The sequence below is a fragment of the Anguilla anguilla genome, chromosome 18 (assembly GCF_013347855.1).
Source record: "Anguilla anguilla isolate fAngAng1 chromosome 18, fAngAng1.pri, whole genome shotgun sequence".
Classification (NCBI taxonomy): Eukaryota; Metazoa; Chordata; class Actinopteri; order Anguilliformes; family Anguillidae; genus Anguilla; species Anguilla anguilla.
The window spans coordinates 22,602,782-22,621,770 of NC_049218.1; the positions used below are offsets into that span (position 1 = coordinate 22,602,782).

Below are 18,989 nucleotides of genomic sequence, written 5' to 3' on the forward strand. Positions count from 1 at the left end.
GATTAGATGTTGAATACTAATTTTAACTTAATACATTTTTTAAAGAATTTTGATAAAGGTTGATCCAATAGGTTACTCTGCCTATCAACAAATTCAAACATTTAATTAATATCTTTGATAAAAATGACCAAATTAATTCAAATAAATATAGTTTATAAATTTGAACTGTCAATCAATGTACTTGTGTTTGGTATTCAGAGCACTGAACATTAAACAAGTGTTAGCTATTAAAACTGCTGGATTCCGAACATAAACACATTTCAATATTGCAGTGGAATGCTAGGAGCTAAATTGCTAATGGGTAAGAGTTGAAAAGATTGTTTGCAGACCTTTTCATCATATTGGCCAATAGCATTGACATCTGTTCTTCTGGAAAGAATGGTTATGAATCGGCTTGTTTATTACATTTTTTTAAATTAATGGGTTTTTTTATTATAAATTATCAGAATGGTTTCAGAATTGTACAATGGACTCACAGCAGTTTTCAATCCAAGATTTAAATGTGGGTCCTGGGGCATTCAGGAGTAGATGGTAATGAAGTTTCTGACAAAATTGGAGTCTAATAAGGAGTCTATTGCAAAGGAAATTATTGACCTTAATGACTTTTTGGAAAACCGTAAGGTCAAGAAGGGCTAGAAAAGGAGTGACAAAATGAATGGGAAGAAGAGAACAGGGGTAGGCGTTATTTTTCAATTCAAGAAAGCATTAAAATGAAAACTATTTATATGGAGCCTGACAGGAAGGACAGAATCATTCAAATTAGATTAAGATTTGGTCACTGTTGTTTGGCTAGCTGTCTTAGAGTAAGTGTAAAACATCCAGATGAGCTGTGTCAGTGTGGTAGCCCAGGAAGGAGAGGAACTTCAGTCAGGAGAGGAACTTCAGCAAGAAGAGATAAAAATAGCATAAGGAACTGACAGACATAAAAGTTTCTTTTTTCTATTAAACCTGCAAAAAATGAATGAATAAATCTTGCAAAAAAAAAAAAAAAATCATCAATCTACTGAAAGGGTAATTTGACAATATTTGCACTCCACTGGCATTTACTTTTTGAACTAAAAAACATGACATGCAAGTATCTCTTTTAGACAGTGGAGGGCAGCAATACGCCATGCAGCATCAAGCCTGCTGGTAATGTATTAGAAGAAGAAGGACATTATTTTAAGGGAAATTTGGAGTTGGGAACACAAAAGTCAAGAAAGAGGCATGGGAACATATAGGCTTCCACATAAATGCGGCTTTCCCACGTCTGTCCTCTCTATTATAATCTTAATACCCTCGCGACTGAGGCGATACCTTTTTAAAACCTTCATGTTCTTAAATATTTCTAAAACACTGACCCGATTATAAATCAGATTGCCAGGTTTTAAAACTGTCTGTGAGTTTTAGTGAATTAAAAGCCCTCTTAACTACCCATAACTTATCGCCGATTCAGGAGTGGTTTTAGTGCTAAAATGCTTAGCTAATGCTTATGCTAAAATGTAAATTACTCTTAGACCAAAAACTTTAGGAGACACAAAGTAAGGACTTACATGCCTGTTAGGTTTCTCCCGAATCAGCCAGTTGCAGAGCTAATATTAGCCTTAAGACATTTAGTATTTATACTAAACCTTCAAAATCATCGTTTTCGAATATCTTGATATAAAGTTAGACAAAACAATTTGGTGCGCGACACAGCTGCTTTAGATTTAATGTTAAAATGTTGTAGACAAGGCAAAAATTATAGAGAATTTTGAGGAAACTGGGTTGAACAATCACATTTCAAAACAGGACGTATCTAGACAACATTAGTCAAAACATGAGATTGGTAACCAAATCATTTCCAAAAATGGCCAGCCTATAGAGAAAAGCAAAAAGTTTTTAAAAATGTTAATTCATTAAAATGAATTTACACCAATTGGCAACAATTTCAATAAATCAAGTAGGAAAATAGATTGCATTAAATATTTCATAGATGTTTCAAAAATTATAAAATGTTACAAAATATTAGAATAAATTAACATGTTATCTACCTTTTGCATGGTTTGTCTCTATTGACTTACCCCAGTACATTCAAAATATAATCAGCTAGTGCTGTCTGTCCCACAACAGTGTTCACCTCACAAGTTAAAAACAAAAAATACTGAAATGCTCAATATAATTGAATATAGTGCCATGAAACTATACATTTACCATCATAAAATGCTACGAAACAGAGCTTTTCGATAATCAGTGTTTTACCATAATATAACCTTCAACCACTAAATCAATCCTAAACATCACACTAACATTTCCCCCTTATTTGTAGTTCTTCAGTTATTTCAGGTTCCCTTATTTATATTTTTCCACTTACTTCAGGTTATGAAGTTGCCAATAAGTGAAAGTCAGTTAATGGCTATAAAGTTCACATGTATTCTTTAATCAAATTTTTTTTTAAACCAGTGGCCATAGCCGTTTTTAAGGTTTTAAGATGAAGAGAATGGTGGGTCTGGGGAAATTAACAATATGCAAAAAGGGTACTTATGTATACAAACAAGGCCTTTTAACACAGTCAATTTTTAAAAAACAAGGCCTTTTAAAACACAATTTTAAGATAAAAAGACAGCGATTCTTATGCCGGACAGTCAAATGCAATACCAGTAGTGCTATTTCATTATCAGTCACTTAAAATATACACGGTAAAAATCACGGATTTCAACTTCAAACTCAAATCATGGAAGGACTCTGCTGACTTTCAGCATGCTTCAAACACTTAAGTGCTTAACTGAAGACTGGCTGAAGAGTCTACACACCTTGTGAAAAAAACCTACAAGATGGTAGATCTCCTGGAACAGGGCTGGGCAGCACAGATCCTACAGCCCTCCAGGACTGAAGTTTGAGAACCCTGGTCTAAATATATATTTTAAGAGATGACACAGTTTTACCTCTGGGTGGCAGCAGACTGCAAGTTTTACACAAACGTCCAAAAGATAAAACATATAAACCATATATATATATATATATATAATAAACAGGGGCCAGGTAAGATAAACCTGTATGTGCAAGCATTTTCTAAGGGGCACATCGCTTGGAAAGGTAACTGTAACCTTATTTTGCTTCTAAAATCATATTTTATCCGGTTGGAGTTCTGACTTAGGCAGGAAGCCCAAGGGCTGTTAGGCAGTTACTTTCCACAGTTGGTTTTGTTTCAGAAAACCCAGACACGAAAGCTGAGAATCTCACGTTCGCCCAAAGTTTTTAAAAGAGTAAAAACCAAACACTCAGAAGCCAATGGAACATGGTACAATGCCAGGCAGACTTATATCCATAAACAAGGACTTGTATATTACGGCAGCTATCATTTTGAACACACAGATGAGAATGATGCCTAACTTCAAAAATATTCACAATGTTTCCTGCTCATCATCTGCAAATGGTTAATATTTCACATGCTATGCCAAGACAATCAGGACAGAGGGGTTACACCGTAAATAATTTCCTCACTACACCATCTCATAACCTCTCATACTCATTCATATCACTCATGCAAAAGAAAGTGCATTTTCAAATATAAAACCCTGACCGCAGATGCAGTTTCCTTCCACCGAACAGAACAGATTAAAAGAATAAAAAAGCAGTTTAAAAACAAGTGGCAGAATTACAGTCAGGTAGCTGGATCTTCAAGAAATCACACAATTAACCACAATACAAACCATCAGCAGACATATCCCCATGTACACTCAATTTACAGTAGGGCACATTTTTACCACCAGTAATCTTCACAGGTAAAAGAAGGCTAGTGTGAAACAGATTCCAGGATTCTTTTTTTATGTGGGGGAGGGGCTCAGAGTGAGGATTCCACGGCAACGGTGTCCTCGCTGGCACTGGGGGAGACGTTTACGTCCTGGTTCTGCCGCACGACAAGTGGCGACGTCTCCTGCTCCGCCTGCAGGTTGGCCACTGCCTCCACCCTCACCTCCGCCAGCTCATCTTCCTCTTCCTCATCCAGCTGCCGCTTCCGCTTCTTCATCCCTTGCTCGTTGATGTGGTGGAGAATCCCCGCCCCCAGGGCGTCGCCCTCCACGTTCACCACTGTGGTGGTACGGTCCCTGAAACGCAACAGACAGACCACAAATGTTTAAACACAATTTATAATGGCGGCTGGAGAAACAGGGCTAGGGGTACACATTCTAAATACAGAATACCATTGAGAAAATTTATACTGTTTCCTGAATGTGATATGTATAGTGTTTTAAGACATTACAAATTTCAGACCTTGGGATCCCTGTGTATACTGTTTTTTGTTCCAGATAATCCACAGTTAGAGCCTGAGAACAACCATTTGCATGTTTCATTAACTTTTGTCTTTACCAAGTCATTCCTAGATAGCATCTACATTTCAAGGCAGTAGGCTCAAGTATTTTCAGCATGGCAGTAGTGTCAAGGTGGCCATGTACCTAATAAGGGGGCGTGATTACTTACACAATCCAATCAACAGCCAGCATGAGTGACAGGTCATTGGTGGGCAGCCCAATGGCCTCCAAGATGATGGCAATGGTGATGATTCCCCCAGCTGGGATGCCAGCTGCCCCCACACTGGATGCAGTGGCCGTCACACTAAACACAAAACATTCAGCAGCAGAGTTTATGCAGGTTTTAGCAGACGCTAGACTTCAAATATTTGTTTATAACCACTTTGCATGTCATTTAAGACATATTTTACAGCCAAAAGAATTGCAAAAAAGACTTCTTGAACTGCTTTTGAAGTACTGGCTCAAACAAAATTATTAACCTGAAGTTAAATATTTTCAGAAGGGAAATCCTATAGTTAATGGAAGAAAAAGGACACCAATATCTGTAGTTTAAAGTTTAGACATTTTGTAATGTCATGTTAATTTAATTGGAAAAGCCAAAGAACCAACTTTACTTCCATCAAGTTCTTCATTAATGAAGTCATGGGAAAAAAAATAACCACGTAGAAATGTCAGTATGATGCTGAAGTGAGCACATGCGTGCTGTGATTGGTCAGAGTAATGTGGGCGTTAGCAAAAGGACTGTGAGGATTGTCTTCAAATCTGATCGGCTAGAGTAGAACCAGTGAAAAAAAAACATATTTGTGGATTTATTTGCACATCTTGCTGTGAGGATTGTCTCAAAAATCCCCAAATAAAAGCAAGTGAGCCCACACGAGCCAGGCGATTGGTAAATACACATCGAGTAATTTTTCTGGAGAGAATTGCCACTAGCCAGGCCCAGGACCAATCGGCCGCAGCTAGTGTTTCCTGAGAGAACTAGCTTTGCGCATTCCATGCACGCCGCTCATTGCTCTCAGTGTAAAACGAGAGAAGCCTCATCTGTTGGAGGAGAAAGTGAGCAGCACTGTCATGACAGGGCAGAACTGTTCGTGCACTGCTGGGTAACCAGCTAACAATTTCATTGAACAAAATATTTATATTTATCCTTTACCTAATCTATGTGACATGGAAAATTGATTTTTTAATCTTTGCTCCCCGTGTATACCGTTTAACTATTCTTTATTTCAGTTTTGATATACAGATAGGCTACAACTACTCATAGAAGGTATGCATACAAAAGCTTGATACGAGTCTGTGGCAACAGTTCTTATGCACAGAAGTGCTCTGATTGATGGTTCAGCTAGCCAAACAAGAGGCCAACAAAGGGTCACTTAGCCTGCTGCACGTCTTGTGGGAGGAAACCAGAGTACTCGGCAGAAACCCACACAGCCACGCCACACAGAGTCTTGATTCCAACTCAGCACTATCTGTGCTGTGAGGCATGAGAGGCATGAGCCCCTGCCCCTGTATGCCTGAGCAAGGTATTCAGGTCACCTGTTTCCCTAAATATCTGGGTGTTATTAAGTGAAAATGATAACTTCAGTATGCAAGTATGCGCTACAAACTGCAAAGACACTGCCCATGCATTTAAATAACATGTATCACACATCTGAGCCAGCTTCTGATCACACCCACTGCACACAGGATTACAACTGTGTTTCGAGCCGGAGTACGTACAGTATGGTGAAGATCTGCCCCGCGTTGAGCTCGGTGTTGTTGAGCTGGGCGATGAACACGGCAGCGACGCACTGGAAGATGGCCGCCCCGTCCATGTTGACCGTGGCTCCGATCGGCAGGATGAAGCGGCTGATCCTCTTGTCCACGCCATTGTTCTCTTCCACACACTTCATCATAGTGGGCAGGGTCGCCGAGCTGGTGGGACACAGTGGCATCATAAGAGAAGGGTTCAGATAGCAGACAGTGCACTGCAAGCCTTTTTACCTTCTCCTGAATCAAACAGAAAATTCAAATTATTATAGCGGGGCCCACTTATTTCTATAAGCAAGTGAATTCAGTCATGATTTTATCCAGAGAGATGAATTGTCATTTCAGTTTCTCTCCTCATGTTTCCCATGGGTAGACCAACCTGCCTCCTGACATGAATATCCCAGTTAATTACATCATATTTGGTGCTGGTTGACCAAGGAACTCTATGAACCTTTAAAAGCCTATAAGAATGTCAGCGTCTGACTGGATTAGTAAAGTCCCCAGCCAACAGAGCTCATTGTGTAATTAGTGACTGTCAAATCGGGTTAGAGGAAATTCCAGACCGAGGGCAATTCTGGAAAAAAACTGGAGGCCAATAATTATAGTAATGCAAGGCAAAAAAAAACGAATTCAAGCATTAAGACAACTGATTTAGAAGAAACATGGGGGCCTTTTTAACCTCATCAGCCTGTTTGATTGTTTCGTCTTTGTATTTTTTCTGACTGTACAGAGTTACGCAATTATTAATCCTAGCCTCACGAGTACATTGATTTTGTGACTGGCATCCCGGCCTCAGTGTGAGACATCTGTCTGGGGCAGCAGGTGTGGTGCCTGGAGCAGGTGTAGTAACTGGAGCAGGTGTGGTAATAGGAGCAGGTGTAGTAACTGGAGCAGGTGTGGTAACAGGAGCAGGTGTAGTAACTGGAGCAGGTGTGGTAACAGGAGCAGGTGAGGTACCTGGAGCAGGCATGGTACCTGGAACAGGTGTGATTACCTGGAGCAGGTGTGGTTACCTGGAGCAGGTGGCAAAGGCTGTGGTGAACGGAGTGATGAGCCCTGCCAGGAAACTGAAGGGGTTCTTGCGGGTGAAACCGAAGTAGATGAGGGGGAGGACGATGCCCCCGTGGATCATGTGCCCGAGAATCGAGGCGAAGATGTACTTCCCCAGGCTGGTGACCAGCAGCACCACGTCCTCCATCTCCACGATCTTACTGCCCACCAGGAACATGATGCCAATGGGGACGTACCTGTTTAGCACAGAAAAAAAGGCTGAAGCATTCACCATGCTCTCACTTTATCTAACACCTATAACAATGCTTTTTTCCGAAATCATGGAAAATAAATCAAATATTCTAAGAAAATATTTTAATATGCACACGTGCAACCTCTGGAGGTATAGTGTCACTGTAGATGCTGCTCTGGAGTTACTTGAAGTGTATCTTCTTGCTTTAAACCAATAACTCAAGAAAGCCGCTATCCCACCCGTTATAATGTAGACAGACTGTCAGAAACTTCCGTATCTGAAAAGTACTTTGCTGCACACAACAACTTTGGTTTCAGCTGATTTTCATTATTTCAACATAATAAAAATGAACTGTTACCAATTACCCATTACAGCACAACATATTAAAAAAATGGCTACTCAACCTACAAAAAGGAGAGGACGGACTGAGATCTAAGGTCTCATGACCAAGGTGCTTACCACATGATCCAGGAGACGAGGACCATAGTGGCTTCATTGAATGCATTGAAGAAGCGTATAAGCTCCTCCCCCTCGTCACCCAACTTCCTCAGGGCAACACCAAATACCATGGCAAACAGAACCAAGCCCAGAATGTTCATGCCTTCGATTTCCATGCCAACTGGTACCTACAAGCCAGCACAACACATCAGAACACCATCACTTGTCTGGAAATAATGGCAATATGACTAAGTCATATTCAGTAATTTAATAAAACACCCAGAGAAATTGCCTACCTGTATGAAAAATGTATTTAATTATTTAAAAATAAGAAGATTAGAACGTACAACAAACAGAAAATATTAATAAAATTCACATCTACAGTACACTGTGTTGAGAAAATAAATAGTGTTTCATAATGAGAGCCAGCGATGGATCACCATATCACATAGCCTAACCCACCAAATGCTTAAAGTGACCTCCCAATACGGAGGTCATTCTGTACACAGGCCTTAAGCACACATGAATTCCACATCTCACAACATTCCTTTCAATCAGTAAAATGCAAGGAGAGTGACCAATGCAAAGTCATGAGAAGTGTAGCAATGCCAGTGCAACTCATCCATTGATCCAGCCTCTCTCAAGTCAAATGACGTTCGACTTTTAGCACCCTTCCACCACCCCTTAGGGGGTAATAATTACAGGGTCTCTCCATCAAAATTAAACCAGAATTTAGGAGTTTTATGGACTTATACTTCCTATTCCTATTTCCTGTCCCCCCTAGGGGACACCGTGGTGTCATCATCACCCACCGCAAAAAACCTTGGAGTGGTGATGGACAACAGACTGTCCCTCTCCCAGAACATAACGGCGGTGAGTCGAACGGGCAGGTTCTTCCTGTATAACATCCGGAGAATCCGCCCCTTCCTCACCACCTACGCAACCCAGCTCCTGGTTCAAGCGATGGTCCTGTCCCGCCTGGACTCCTGCAACTCGCTGCTGGCTGGTCTGCCAGCATCCGCCATCAGACCCCTGCAGCTCATCCAGAATTCTGCAGCGCGTCTGGTCTACAACCTCCCCAGACATTCCCATGTCACCCCCTTGCTCACTGACCTCCACTGGCTGCCTGTTATGGCTCGCATCAAATTTAAGACTTTGGTGCTTGCATACCAGGCAGCTAAGGGGTCAGCACCAGGATACATCCAGAGGATCATCAGACCCTACACACCAGCCAGACCTCTCCGTTCTGCCACCTCTGGATGCTTGGCACCTCCCCCTCTTCGTGTCTGTACTTCCCGCTCGCGTCTGCTGTCTGTCCTGGCCCCTCGCTGGTGGTCAGAACAGCAGAGAATCTGACTACCTTCAAACGCAGACTAAAGACTCATCTCTTCAGGCTGCACCTTTCCCCACCCCTCCCTAGCCTATAGTTTAGCTCAATGTACCTAGTTAGGCTAATGAGATCACGTTAGTTTTGTATTTGGCAGGATTGTTTTGTCTGATTCTGATTAGGCAAATGTGATTTCAGTGCTAGTTTGTACTCGGCAGGATTGTTTGTTTGTTTGCTGAACAGGTTACCCTACAGGGTTGGAGTCCTGATCTATGTGGTCACTTCTGGCACTACGATCTTTACTTCACTCTAGTGTGTTTCTTTTGTACCTCTGCACCTTGAACTGTTGCACTTGTTGTACGTTGCTCTGGATAAGAGTCTGCTAAATGCCTGTAATGTAATGTAATATTTCCCTGACACTTCCCTCAGGCATTATTTTTGTATTAAAGGGGCAGTTCACTCGAAAATGAAACTAAGGCATATGCAGGCAGTGTCAACCCTGGTCTGCATTCATCAGATAATCCACATTTGTGTGTAACTTTGATGTAGAAGTAAATGCAAATGTTATACTTTAATTTACACCCCTTCAGCTTTTGTGAGATCGCTGAACTCACCAAAACTCTGTGAATATAAAAAAAAAGATTGTTTTCAGTTGTCAGTCAGAGTTAAGGACAAGGACTGACTTTACCCCAGCCCCTGAGGGAAACCACAATCAGCCCTGAAATATTTATTTCCATTTTCAGAGCATTGTCGCTTTAGTTCAATGTGGGCCGACCTGAAGCTTTAAGTGGTGAAAAGCACTTGCCATCCACAGATGGTGCAGTGAACAAGGTACCAAGGCCATCTGACAACAACATGATCCTGTCCATCGCAACAAATTAGCATATTCCCCCATATGGTGAAAGGACAAAAGGTGATACTGTATGTATCATACCATTTCTAAACAACACACAGCAGTGTCATAGTGCACAAACAGTGCGGTTTCTGCACTATTTACCTGTTTAATTATGGCAGCAGCAAGCCAGAATTTTTAAGGATGGACTTCAATTATACACATATGCCACCAAAAACATGTGGAAACTACCTTCTTCAGCTGTTTTACTCATGCCATGAAAATAACTAAGTTAAAGCTTGTAGAGGAACAAAGACTAAAATTCCTTTGTGGTTATTTGTGAAGTGGCAGTGTCAGTTCAGTGGCAGTGACAGTTCAGTAAGACAATTACTAGCACAGGTACAGGCACCAGAGGTTGAATTCCACCATTTTAGCAGACTCAAGGCCATAAAGCACATTGTAAATGCAGTTATCCCAGTAAGAGTAAAATAGACAGGCGTCTACACCAGTACAAATACACTACATTTCCAAAAGTATGTGGTCACCCCTTCTCATTAGTGACTTCGACTATTTCTGCCACACCCATTGCTAACAGGTGCATAAAATCAAGCATACAGCCATGCAATCCCCATAGACAAACAGTGGAAGTAGAATGGGTTGTACTGAAGAGCTGTGACTTTCAGCATGGCACTGTCATAGGATGCCAGCTTTCAAAGAAGTCAGTTTGTCCAATTTCGGCCCTGCTAGAGCTGCCCCAGTCAACTGTAAAAGCTGTTACTGTGAAATGGAAACATACTGTAGCACCGTGGAGTGCTGAAGTGTGTAGTGCGTAAAAATCATCTGTTCTTGGTTGCAACACTCACTAAATAGTTACAAATTACCTCTGGAAACAATGTCAGCACAAGAACTGTTCACCAAGAGCTTTGTGAAATGGGTTTCCATGGCTGAGAAGCAAGCCTGAGATCACCATGCAGAATGCCAAGCTTTGGCTAGAGTGGTGTAAAGCACACCGCTATTGGACTCTGGAGCAGTTCTCATGCACCACAGGGTCAGTGGAGGTGCACACTATGGCCAGGTGCCAGGTGAAATCAACCACATCAGTAGAAGGGGACATCACAATCTATTGGTATTCCTTCACGTTGGACATTAGAGCACTCAATTTTCACCAACAACAATCTTTTCTCTACATTATCGTATAAAAAATACATAATGTTGGCGTTTACCTTTTCGTAGATGAGCGTTCCATTTGTGTTGTTTCTCGCAGTGATCATCTTGTAATTAGTGGCATACTGTGGATAGGACAAAAAGACAAAAATATTACAATGTCTAACATCAGCACAGTTTTTACTTTTCTGAATTGGGAAACTTTCATTCACATTTGTAAACCTGACCCGTGAAACATTATGAATTTAGCAGGGTGTAGATTAGCATGTGCATTCTCTGAAATGCATGTAGCTAGCTTCCTTTTGTATGTGGCGGGATATAACCTTTATTTTCAAAGATGGTATTTCTAAATATAATTGTGCTGCCGTGGTAACGCATTTCCACACTTGCGGGACAGGCACTCTTCACGGTAAGGACAGTGCTTCTGGCATTGTGTTGAAAGTGCTGCAAGGGCAACAGCCACAGATTCGCTTGAGGTCACATCTGTCCAGATTATAAACAAGTCAGGGGTTCTTCATGGTAGGATGAACTTAAACGATAATACAACAAGGCTATTTAAACTTCCCTCCCCAAATTATAATTAGTAATGAATGAATGTTAGTACTCGAATACGACTATTCACATAGCAGTGCACAAAGCACAGGCTGTAAACAGGCTGAGCTCTCTCTCCACCGCGACTGTGTGTATCTAGTGAGCGATACCACAAAACTTGCTCATGACCACAAAGGAACCCTGCCCCCTCCCATCTGAATTCTAAATACTACAGCTGTTTCCTTACTCATAATTTTAGCTATATGAATATGAATAATCTTGAAAAAATTCATAAGGAAGAAATATTCGTACTTAATGTCGGATATCGCATTCAGGAAACATCCCTACTAAACCCAATCCTATCACTGCACTTACGAGCACTAGCCCGACCACTTAGCAAAATGACCAACATTACACTCGAAATGCGCATAGTTTTTCTAGTTTTTTCTTGTTTCAATGGCGCTGTTATTCACCCATTTCCTTTACTTCATGTGTCTCATTGACATTCACTGTAAGACTGATAACTGAAACCCTACTCTGCAGCACTGTTACTGAAGCAACTGGTGGCTAATTGTTTATGAACACTTGAGGATTTTTCTTTGGTGGCTCAGGTCCAGCTCTGTTACAAAGCACCATTTATAACTCCACTGAAGAAGAGCGGGCAAGCAGTGTGCCCACAGAGATAATATTGGGGATATATATTTATTCATACAGCAACTGTGAAATGCCAATCTATTTTAGGACAAGGGCGTTTGTGAGGTAGAGCTGCATGTCCCCATACACTCAAACTTAGAAAACAACTTTAAGTGAGAAAATAACGCCATCTAGTCCTTGTTTCGACCCTTTTAAATTGCAAAGAAAGGGACTAAAAAGATGGACATGCTAAAGAAAATAATTTTTTACTTTTAAGGACACAAGTTTTTGCCGGACCCTGGGGGCTGGTCTAGAATGGTCATTGTCTGTAACTGTGGGAGTGATTGACTGATTTACTCCCACTGTTGATATGCGCACGTGCAGCTAGCATTCATGCCAGGGTTTAGTAACTGATATTTATAGTATATTGATAGTATATTTTACTTTATTGCTATTAACAATACTTCAGTTGCTATCCTGGAAGGCTTCTTCCAGATCAGATCCAGTGTGTTATTTTCCTGTTACCCTGAACTACTTTTCTCACCCCCCTTCGTGATAAGGAGCATGGTGTACACAGCCAGCATTCCCATTAGCATTAGCTAGCAAGCTAATAGCACTTAGCCACTTAGCCCTCACTAAGCCACGCTGTTGCATTCTGGACTACTGAGGCTGCCAGCATGCCAGAAACCAGTGTAGTAAATCAGTATCCTCTTAATAAATGATTGATTTCTCACTGTAAGAGTGTTGCAGAAAGTTGATTAGCAGAGATTCAAGGCAAAACCCCTGACATGTTGTCCCTAATGGGCTGAAATGAATATCTGATACTTATAGATGGTGCTATAGCGAGTAGAAGACACTCTCCTATTAAACTCCATTTAGCCTCTGTGTCAATATCACCGTGTGACATCACACCGTCAATAGAACTCGAGTTTAACTACAAAAAACTGAAATACAATACTATATAAAAAATAGGACAATGGGGTCTGGGTTGTGCGTTATTTCAATTCTAACAATGTGAAAGTGTTTTAGCCTGGGGTTTTCCTTTAAGTTGTTCAATTAATTTCTTTCTCTACAGTATTAATACACAAAATGTGCTGCTACCTCTCAGTTCATTGGAAGATACTAGTCACATGACTTAATTGGTTACAGTGGCTTTGTCAGAGTCTCTGAGTCCATCAGAGGAAACAGCGTTGGCATGGCCCGGCTGAAGTGTTCTACTCCAGCCAGCTACACTGAACCGCGTGGCCCTCTTTAGACTTTAACTAAGTCACATAATTCTGTGAAATGGGAGCAGGCAGTCGCCGGTATGTTAAAGACCAGTAAAAGGGGCCAGGTTGCCAGGCTGCCGGGATTGGAATTGGCTCACTATGGTAACATTGGGCGGCTTTAATGGGGGCCAGAGAAGGTGATAAATGTCCACCCATTGCATGACAGAAAGAAAGAAATGGTCTTTTAATTGGGTGTCTCCCTTCAATTGTCTTTCATTGGTCTGTAAATATGAAGGTAATTAAGGAGCAGGCACTGACACAAGATGGTCTTGCTGGGTGTTGTGTGTTTTGGATCAGGCCTGGGGAGGACGGGTACTCAGCTTCCAGAGAGAGGTGGCGGGGGGGCGGGGGGCAGGGAAGTGATAACTTACTGAGCGAAAAGCAGCTGCAACCAAGTTCGCAGGAAACAGGTTTCTAGGAAAGAAAGAGGAGACAAATAAAAATAATAGTTTGAATTAACCCAAAAGCTATGCAGTGTCCACATAATTAACATTGTCAATGTGCTGTGGCAAAGGACTATCCCCAAAGTGAAATTTGCTACCTCTGTTGCTTTGTTAAATTTTACAGAGCCAATTCTGTCTGACGTAAGTCTGAAAGCCCACTGTGCACAACTGCTTATGACAGGGCCATTCTCTGACCTTCAGGACCTCCATGGGAACCCTGACAGCTGCTTCTTTCTGTCATCATAAATCATCAAACCAACATTAAATACATTTAGAAACCTCTCTCTCTCTCTCGAACACAAACAAAATCATTGCATTTTATGCACAGCATTTTCGCCAACAATAACTAAATTTATGCAGAGCCCATAATAAATTGTATATTCCAGCTTTTTTGCTACTGTATAACTCAATTTATCTCATAGCCCTTTACTGTATGTGCTCAGTGATAATGGCATGGGCAGCACAGCAGTTTGCATCAGCTGTTTCCTCCCATAATGCCGTGGGTCAGCTCATTTGAAAGCGCAAGTGTTCCCTCAGCTGAAATGTTAGAATAGTACTATTTTTGCGGGTAAATATATTCAACAACTGCAGAATACCACCCCAAATTCCAAGAAACGTGCATTTATGGTGATTTCTTCATGTAACTGCACAAACCACTAAACAATACTAACTGAATTTTTCCCAGCATAAATTTGCTTTATTCTAACATGCGTTTAAGAAAAACAAAGGTTAGCCATCTAGGTATTCATCAAGAAGCGATTACAGTATCTCTATTCAAAATTTATCTGTAATTCACTTAAGAGCATGATCTGAATCCATATTGGTAGCGTTGCATTGTTTGATTGTTTGTTTTTTCTTGTTGCCTTTCTGTTTTTTTCACTATCACTGAAATGGAAAGTCCTGAGGAAATCCTCAGTACTACTCTGGATTTCTGGATATAGGTCAAACTACATAGTACAGCCTGCCCGAGAACTGCTGCCTCAGCTCTGGGCAAGAACCCAGGCATTGATGTGTGTATCCTATATAGACTAACACTGAGGAACCCCCCCCCCCCCCCCCCCCTTAATTTTCTTCCTGATCTGGCTCCATTGTGCCAGATGTTATATCTGCACATTTATTGAATGTTCCTGCTCTTTTGAATTTTGACATTTTCATCTGATTCACCTGAATTGTCAGATTTATCACACTGGAACCGTTTTGAACGAGTTTCTTTTTTGTGCTATAACAGAGTCACTGTTAAAATTATTTTTTACATATTAGTTTAAGCATAAATACTATTTAAACACAAAATTGACATTTCCCCCATATTGTGCTATCGCACACGGGAGTGAAGGGCAGCCATGCCTACACTAGTAGTCTACTATTTCGATGGGCTCTCACATACACTTCAACAGGGGGCACATGGCATGTAATGACTAGCTATATCTACCATATCTGTGCGATACTTAACTGCATATGTCACAAAGCAAAGAGCAATGTGTTCGCGTTACCTGGCGAGATCTAAAAAGGAGTCCGTTGTTTCTTTGTTGGCAGAGACGGTCTCAAGCCCCAACTTATTGGTGTTAAGACCACCGGCACCGACGCCCGGTTTAATAATAAATGCAAGTGCCACTCCAATGGCCGAGGCAATCAAGGTGGTCACCAAAAAGTATGACACCGCAATTCCACCCAATTTACCCAAAGACCGGGTGTCCAGGCTGGCCGCCCCCGAGATCAGGCTGCACACTACCAAGGGAAGGATTATCATCTTCAGCATCCTCAGAAGCATTTCTCCGGGGAAGGCGAAATAAGTCATCTGCGCCCGGGTGAGATTCATGTTACGGACCATCATGCCGAGACCGACGCCAGCCAGGACCCCCGAAACAGTCAATATCACCATCAGGTTCCTTTTGAAAAATAAAGCGAATTTAGCCATGAAGGTTTTATGATCATCTTTAACTGGAATTTTGCTCGTGGGAACAGAGCATTCGGACACTGCATGTCCGTTAATTTCGTTTGTCTTCTCCATTTCTGTTTAAAATAAGCACTAGTACTACAATCAAGAGGTAAAGGGCTAGAGAAATACAGTGCACGCCACAGACAACACGCAACTTCAGCCAGGCAAATGAACTGATCCAGGGAATAGTGCCAAACCGTTATGTAAAGCGCAATCCCGTTCCTCTACCAATGGTGTGCAAGTGTCGAAGCAGAGTGGAAAGCGCACGCGCATTTTGAAATGATGCAACAGGACCAGAGATTGCTTCGAGCCGGTGTATAATGATGAATCCGAGTCTGATATTTCTACAAGAGAATACAATGCATCATTTATCATTTTCTTGATAAATAATTATCAAAGATAATTTATATCCTCGATTAAGATTAACAAAAAGACGGTAAAAAAAAAAAAAAATTCAATGAGCAGCGTAGTGTATTTGAATGAATTTCTTCGAATCATTTATGCAAAATGTTCCATTTGGCCCAAGCAAAATTACTCAAATTACCCCCCCCCCCCCCCCAAAAAAAAAAAAAAAAAAAAAAAAAAAAAAAAAAAGTGAGTCACGAACATCCACAAACTGAACGCAAGAGTCGTTAATAGCCCTTTTCTATTCAAACCATACATTTTCAATTGGGTTTAAGTCAAGAGACTGCGACAACCATTACAAAACAGTAATCAGTTGACCATTTGGTGATTTTGAGGTATTCTTGGGATCATTTGTGTATGCGCTTGAAAAGTCAAAAACCTTCTCTTAGGCTGGGTCATTCCAGAATATCGGCCTTATTGTTTCTAAACCATTGCTTTATGGTTTTTGCCATATCGGTCACGATACGGGGCTAGGACCCAGGCGCAGATTGGGAACAAACACGAAACTCAAAAATGTAGATACAAATAAGATTTTACTAACAAAAAACAGAACAAACAAACAGCCACGAGGGGCACATAACAAAAACTAAAAGAATACAAAAAAAACAGAACTTCACAAGAACAGAAAACAAATGGCAGAAGCACAAGCAGGTCAAAACCACAGGCAGGAACATACGATCAGAACAAACACAAGTCGGAAACAAACACAAGGAACCAGCACCCGAGTCAAGGGGACAAAGAACTTAAATAGACAGGGGTAACAAGACACAGGTGAACTCAAAGTACAATCAAACCAAAAAAGGAGGTGATAACAAGACACAGGTGGGAACAATGAGACACAATCAGAAACAATAATAAAACAATTGAAAGCAATAATACAATTAACAGGGGAACGAGCAGGACACAAAACAGAAGTGCCGCCATCTGGCGGCCCAACAAGGAAAAACAGAGACAGAAACAGAACCATGACAATATCCTTTAAGTTGTTGAACTATTGGAACATGTATATTTGCCCTAAAATGCAGATCTCTTATTATTCTTATAATAAATATTAACAACTATAAAGACAGACTTTTTTTAGCAGTGTGCTTTCACAATCATAGTCCGGGGAGTGTTTTATGATGAACGTAATATTAGGGAACAGTGAGTGTTCCATAGACACATAATACAGAGGTGTTGTAATCCTCTATATATCATGGTAAATCACAAGGGGAAAATCTATGTGCAAAGTGGGTGCCAGAACACCAATGAAACCTGCAATGTCATACTATTATTGTTTCATCCTCTGGTGATGGGGAATTTAATAAACCGCCAGCCTCCACAAGAGCATCTGCATCAGCCTCCACAAGAGCATCTGTAACATCACATATTACTCTGCTGATGGTTGAATGGCTCACTGCAGAATGAACCCTTCCGGGGTGGGGGGGCTATCACCGTGGTGCAGAGTTCAGCAAGGTGACAGCTGAGGGGAAAAGGCTGTTCCTGAAACTACTGATGATGTGAAAGGGCCTTCCCCAAATTGTTGCCACAAAGTTAGAAACCATGAAAAACAATCCCAGGCTATTATTCTTCTTCCACAAAACTTTACAGTTGGCACTATTCGGGCGAGTACAGTTGGCGCTATGCATTCTGCCAAACTCAGATTCATCTGTCAGACTGCCAGATAGTGAAGTGTGATTTATCACTCCAGTGAACGTGTTTCCACTGCTCCAGGTTGTGTGCTTTACACCACTCCAGCCGATGCTTGGCTTTGTGCACAGCTACTCGGTCCATGGAAACCCATTTCGTGAAGCTCTTGACAAACAATTCTTGTGCTGACTGCCAGGTCTGCACTACTACACTCTTCAGCACTCCACAGTGCTCCTATATGTCTCCATTTCACAATAACAGCTCTTACAGTTGACTGCGGCAGCTCTAGCAGGGCAGAACTTTGATGAACTGACTTGTTGAAAAGGTGGCATAAAAATAAAAGAAGAGAGTCCCTTATATAGTGGTTTGTATAGTTGAATGCACCAGACGACATGTTTGAACTTTACAAAACGGTGAGATCAAATCAAACTATACACCATTACCCCTACCAATGAAGCACTCTGCTTTATGCACCAGGCAGCCAGGATGGGAAGTTTCCTTATATGGTCTAATGGTAATATGACAAGTCACATTACATCCACTGAAATGAACCCATATTTCGTATTGGTGCAAAAAATAAAAATAAAAAATCAAACCCAGGGAAGACATTAGAGGGGATGGGCTTAACTTGGCAAACGATCATTCTTTGTGTAAACATGTATGGACTTCATATTTCTATAAAGAACATTGGCTTATACTTACAATGGTGTAGGCGGGGTTTCAAGGTCTTTTTTGCTACCAGGCGTTGCAGTAAATTGTTTAACCACTGGGGTGAAGGCTTCAAAGATGACGCGGGTTGTTGACCGAACGTAGCATCTGTCCTAGGCAATGAACTACATAAGTTCTTATACAGTTCAGTGGTCCTAGCCCTTTACAGGCGTGCCTACCTGTCTACATGCATGTATATGGATTATGGAAAACGAGCGCGCCCTCTCATTCAAAAAACTGCACCGCCTCATATTGAAACGTAACTATCAAAACATGATTGGATTATATACCCTATCATTCATAACGTATAGCAAATAGAAACAAAACCAATATATTTTCCATGTATGATTGGTCAATTTATATGTCTGTATTATGGTATGTAGGTGGAGAGAAACGTGAAAGGCAGGGTAAC

At 41.2% G+C, this 18,989-nt stretch overlaps 1 protein-coding gene across 1 annotated transcript; it reads right to left on the minus strand.

Annotated features, from left to right (window-relative positions):
- Positions 1-1,665: 1,665 nt before the first annotated feature.
- Positions 1,666-16,036, minus strand: slc1a4 (solute carrier family 1 member 4). The gene is made up of 8 exons (XM_035400305.1): positions 15,390-16,036; positions 13,828-13,870; positions 11,084-11,149; positions 7,723-7,889; positions 7,034-7,267; positions 5,991-6,185; positions 4,441-4,575; positions 1,666-4,067 (listed from the first exon to the last, which is right to left on the minus strand). Exons 1-8 carry the CDS (start codon positions 15,905-15,907, stop codon positions 3,803-3,805), a joined length of 1,623 nt encoding a protein of 540 aa, XP_035256196.1. The 5' UTR covers positions 15,908-16,036; the 3' UTR covers positions 1,666-3,802.
- Between the last annotated feature and the right edge of the window lie 2,953 nt (positions 16,037-18,989).

Excerpts from the sequence above, each read along its gene's own strand:
- slc1a4 (XM_035400305.1), bottom strand. The coding sequence starts at position 15,907 with ATGGAGAAGACAAACGAAATTAACGGACATGCAGTGTCCGAATGCTCT. Across the intron at positions 6,186-7,033 it reads GCCTTTGCCACCTGCTCCAG|CTCGGCGACCCTGCCCACTA; the intron begins GTAACCACACCT and ends GTGTCCCACCAG. Across the intron at positions 4,068-4,440 it reads CTGGCTGTTGATTGGATTGT|GGACCGTACCACCACAGTGG; the intron begins GTAAGTAATCAC and ends GTTGCGTTTCAG.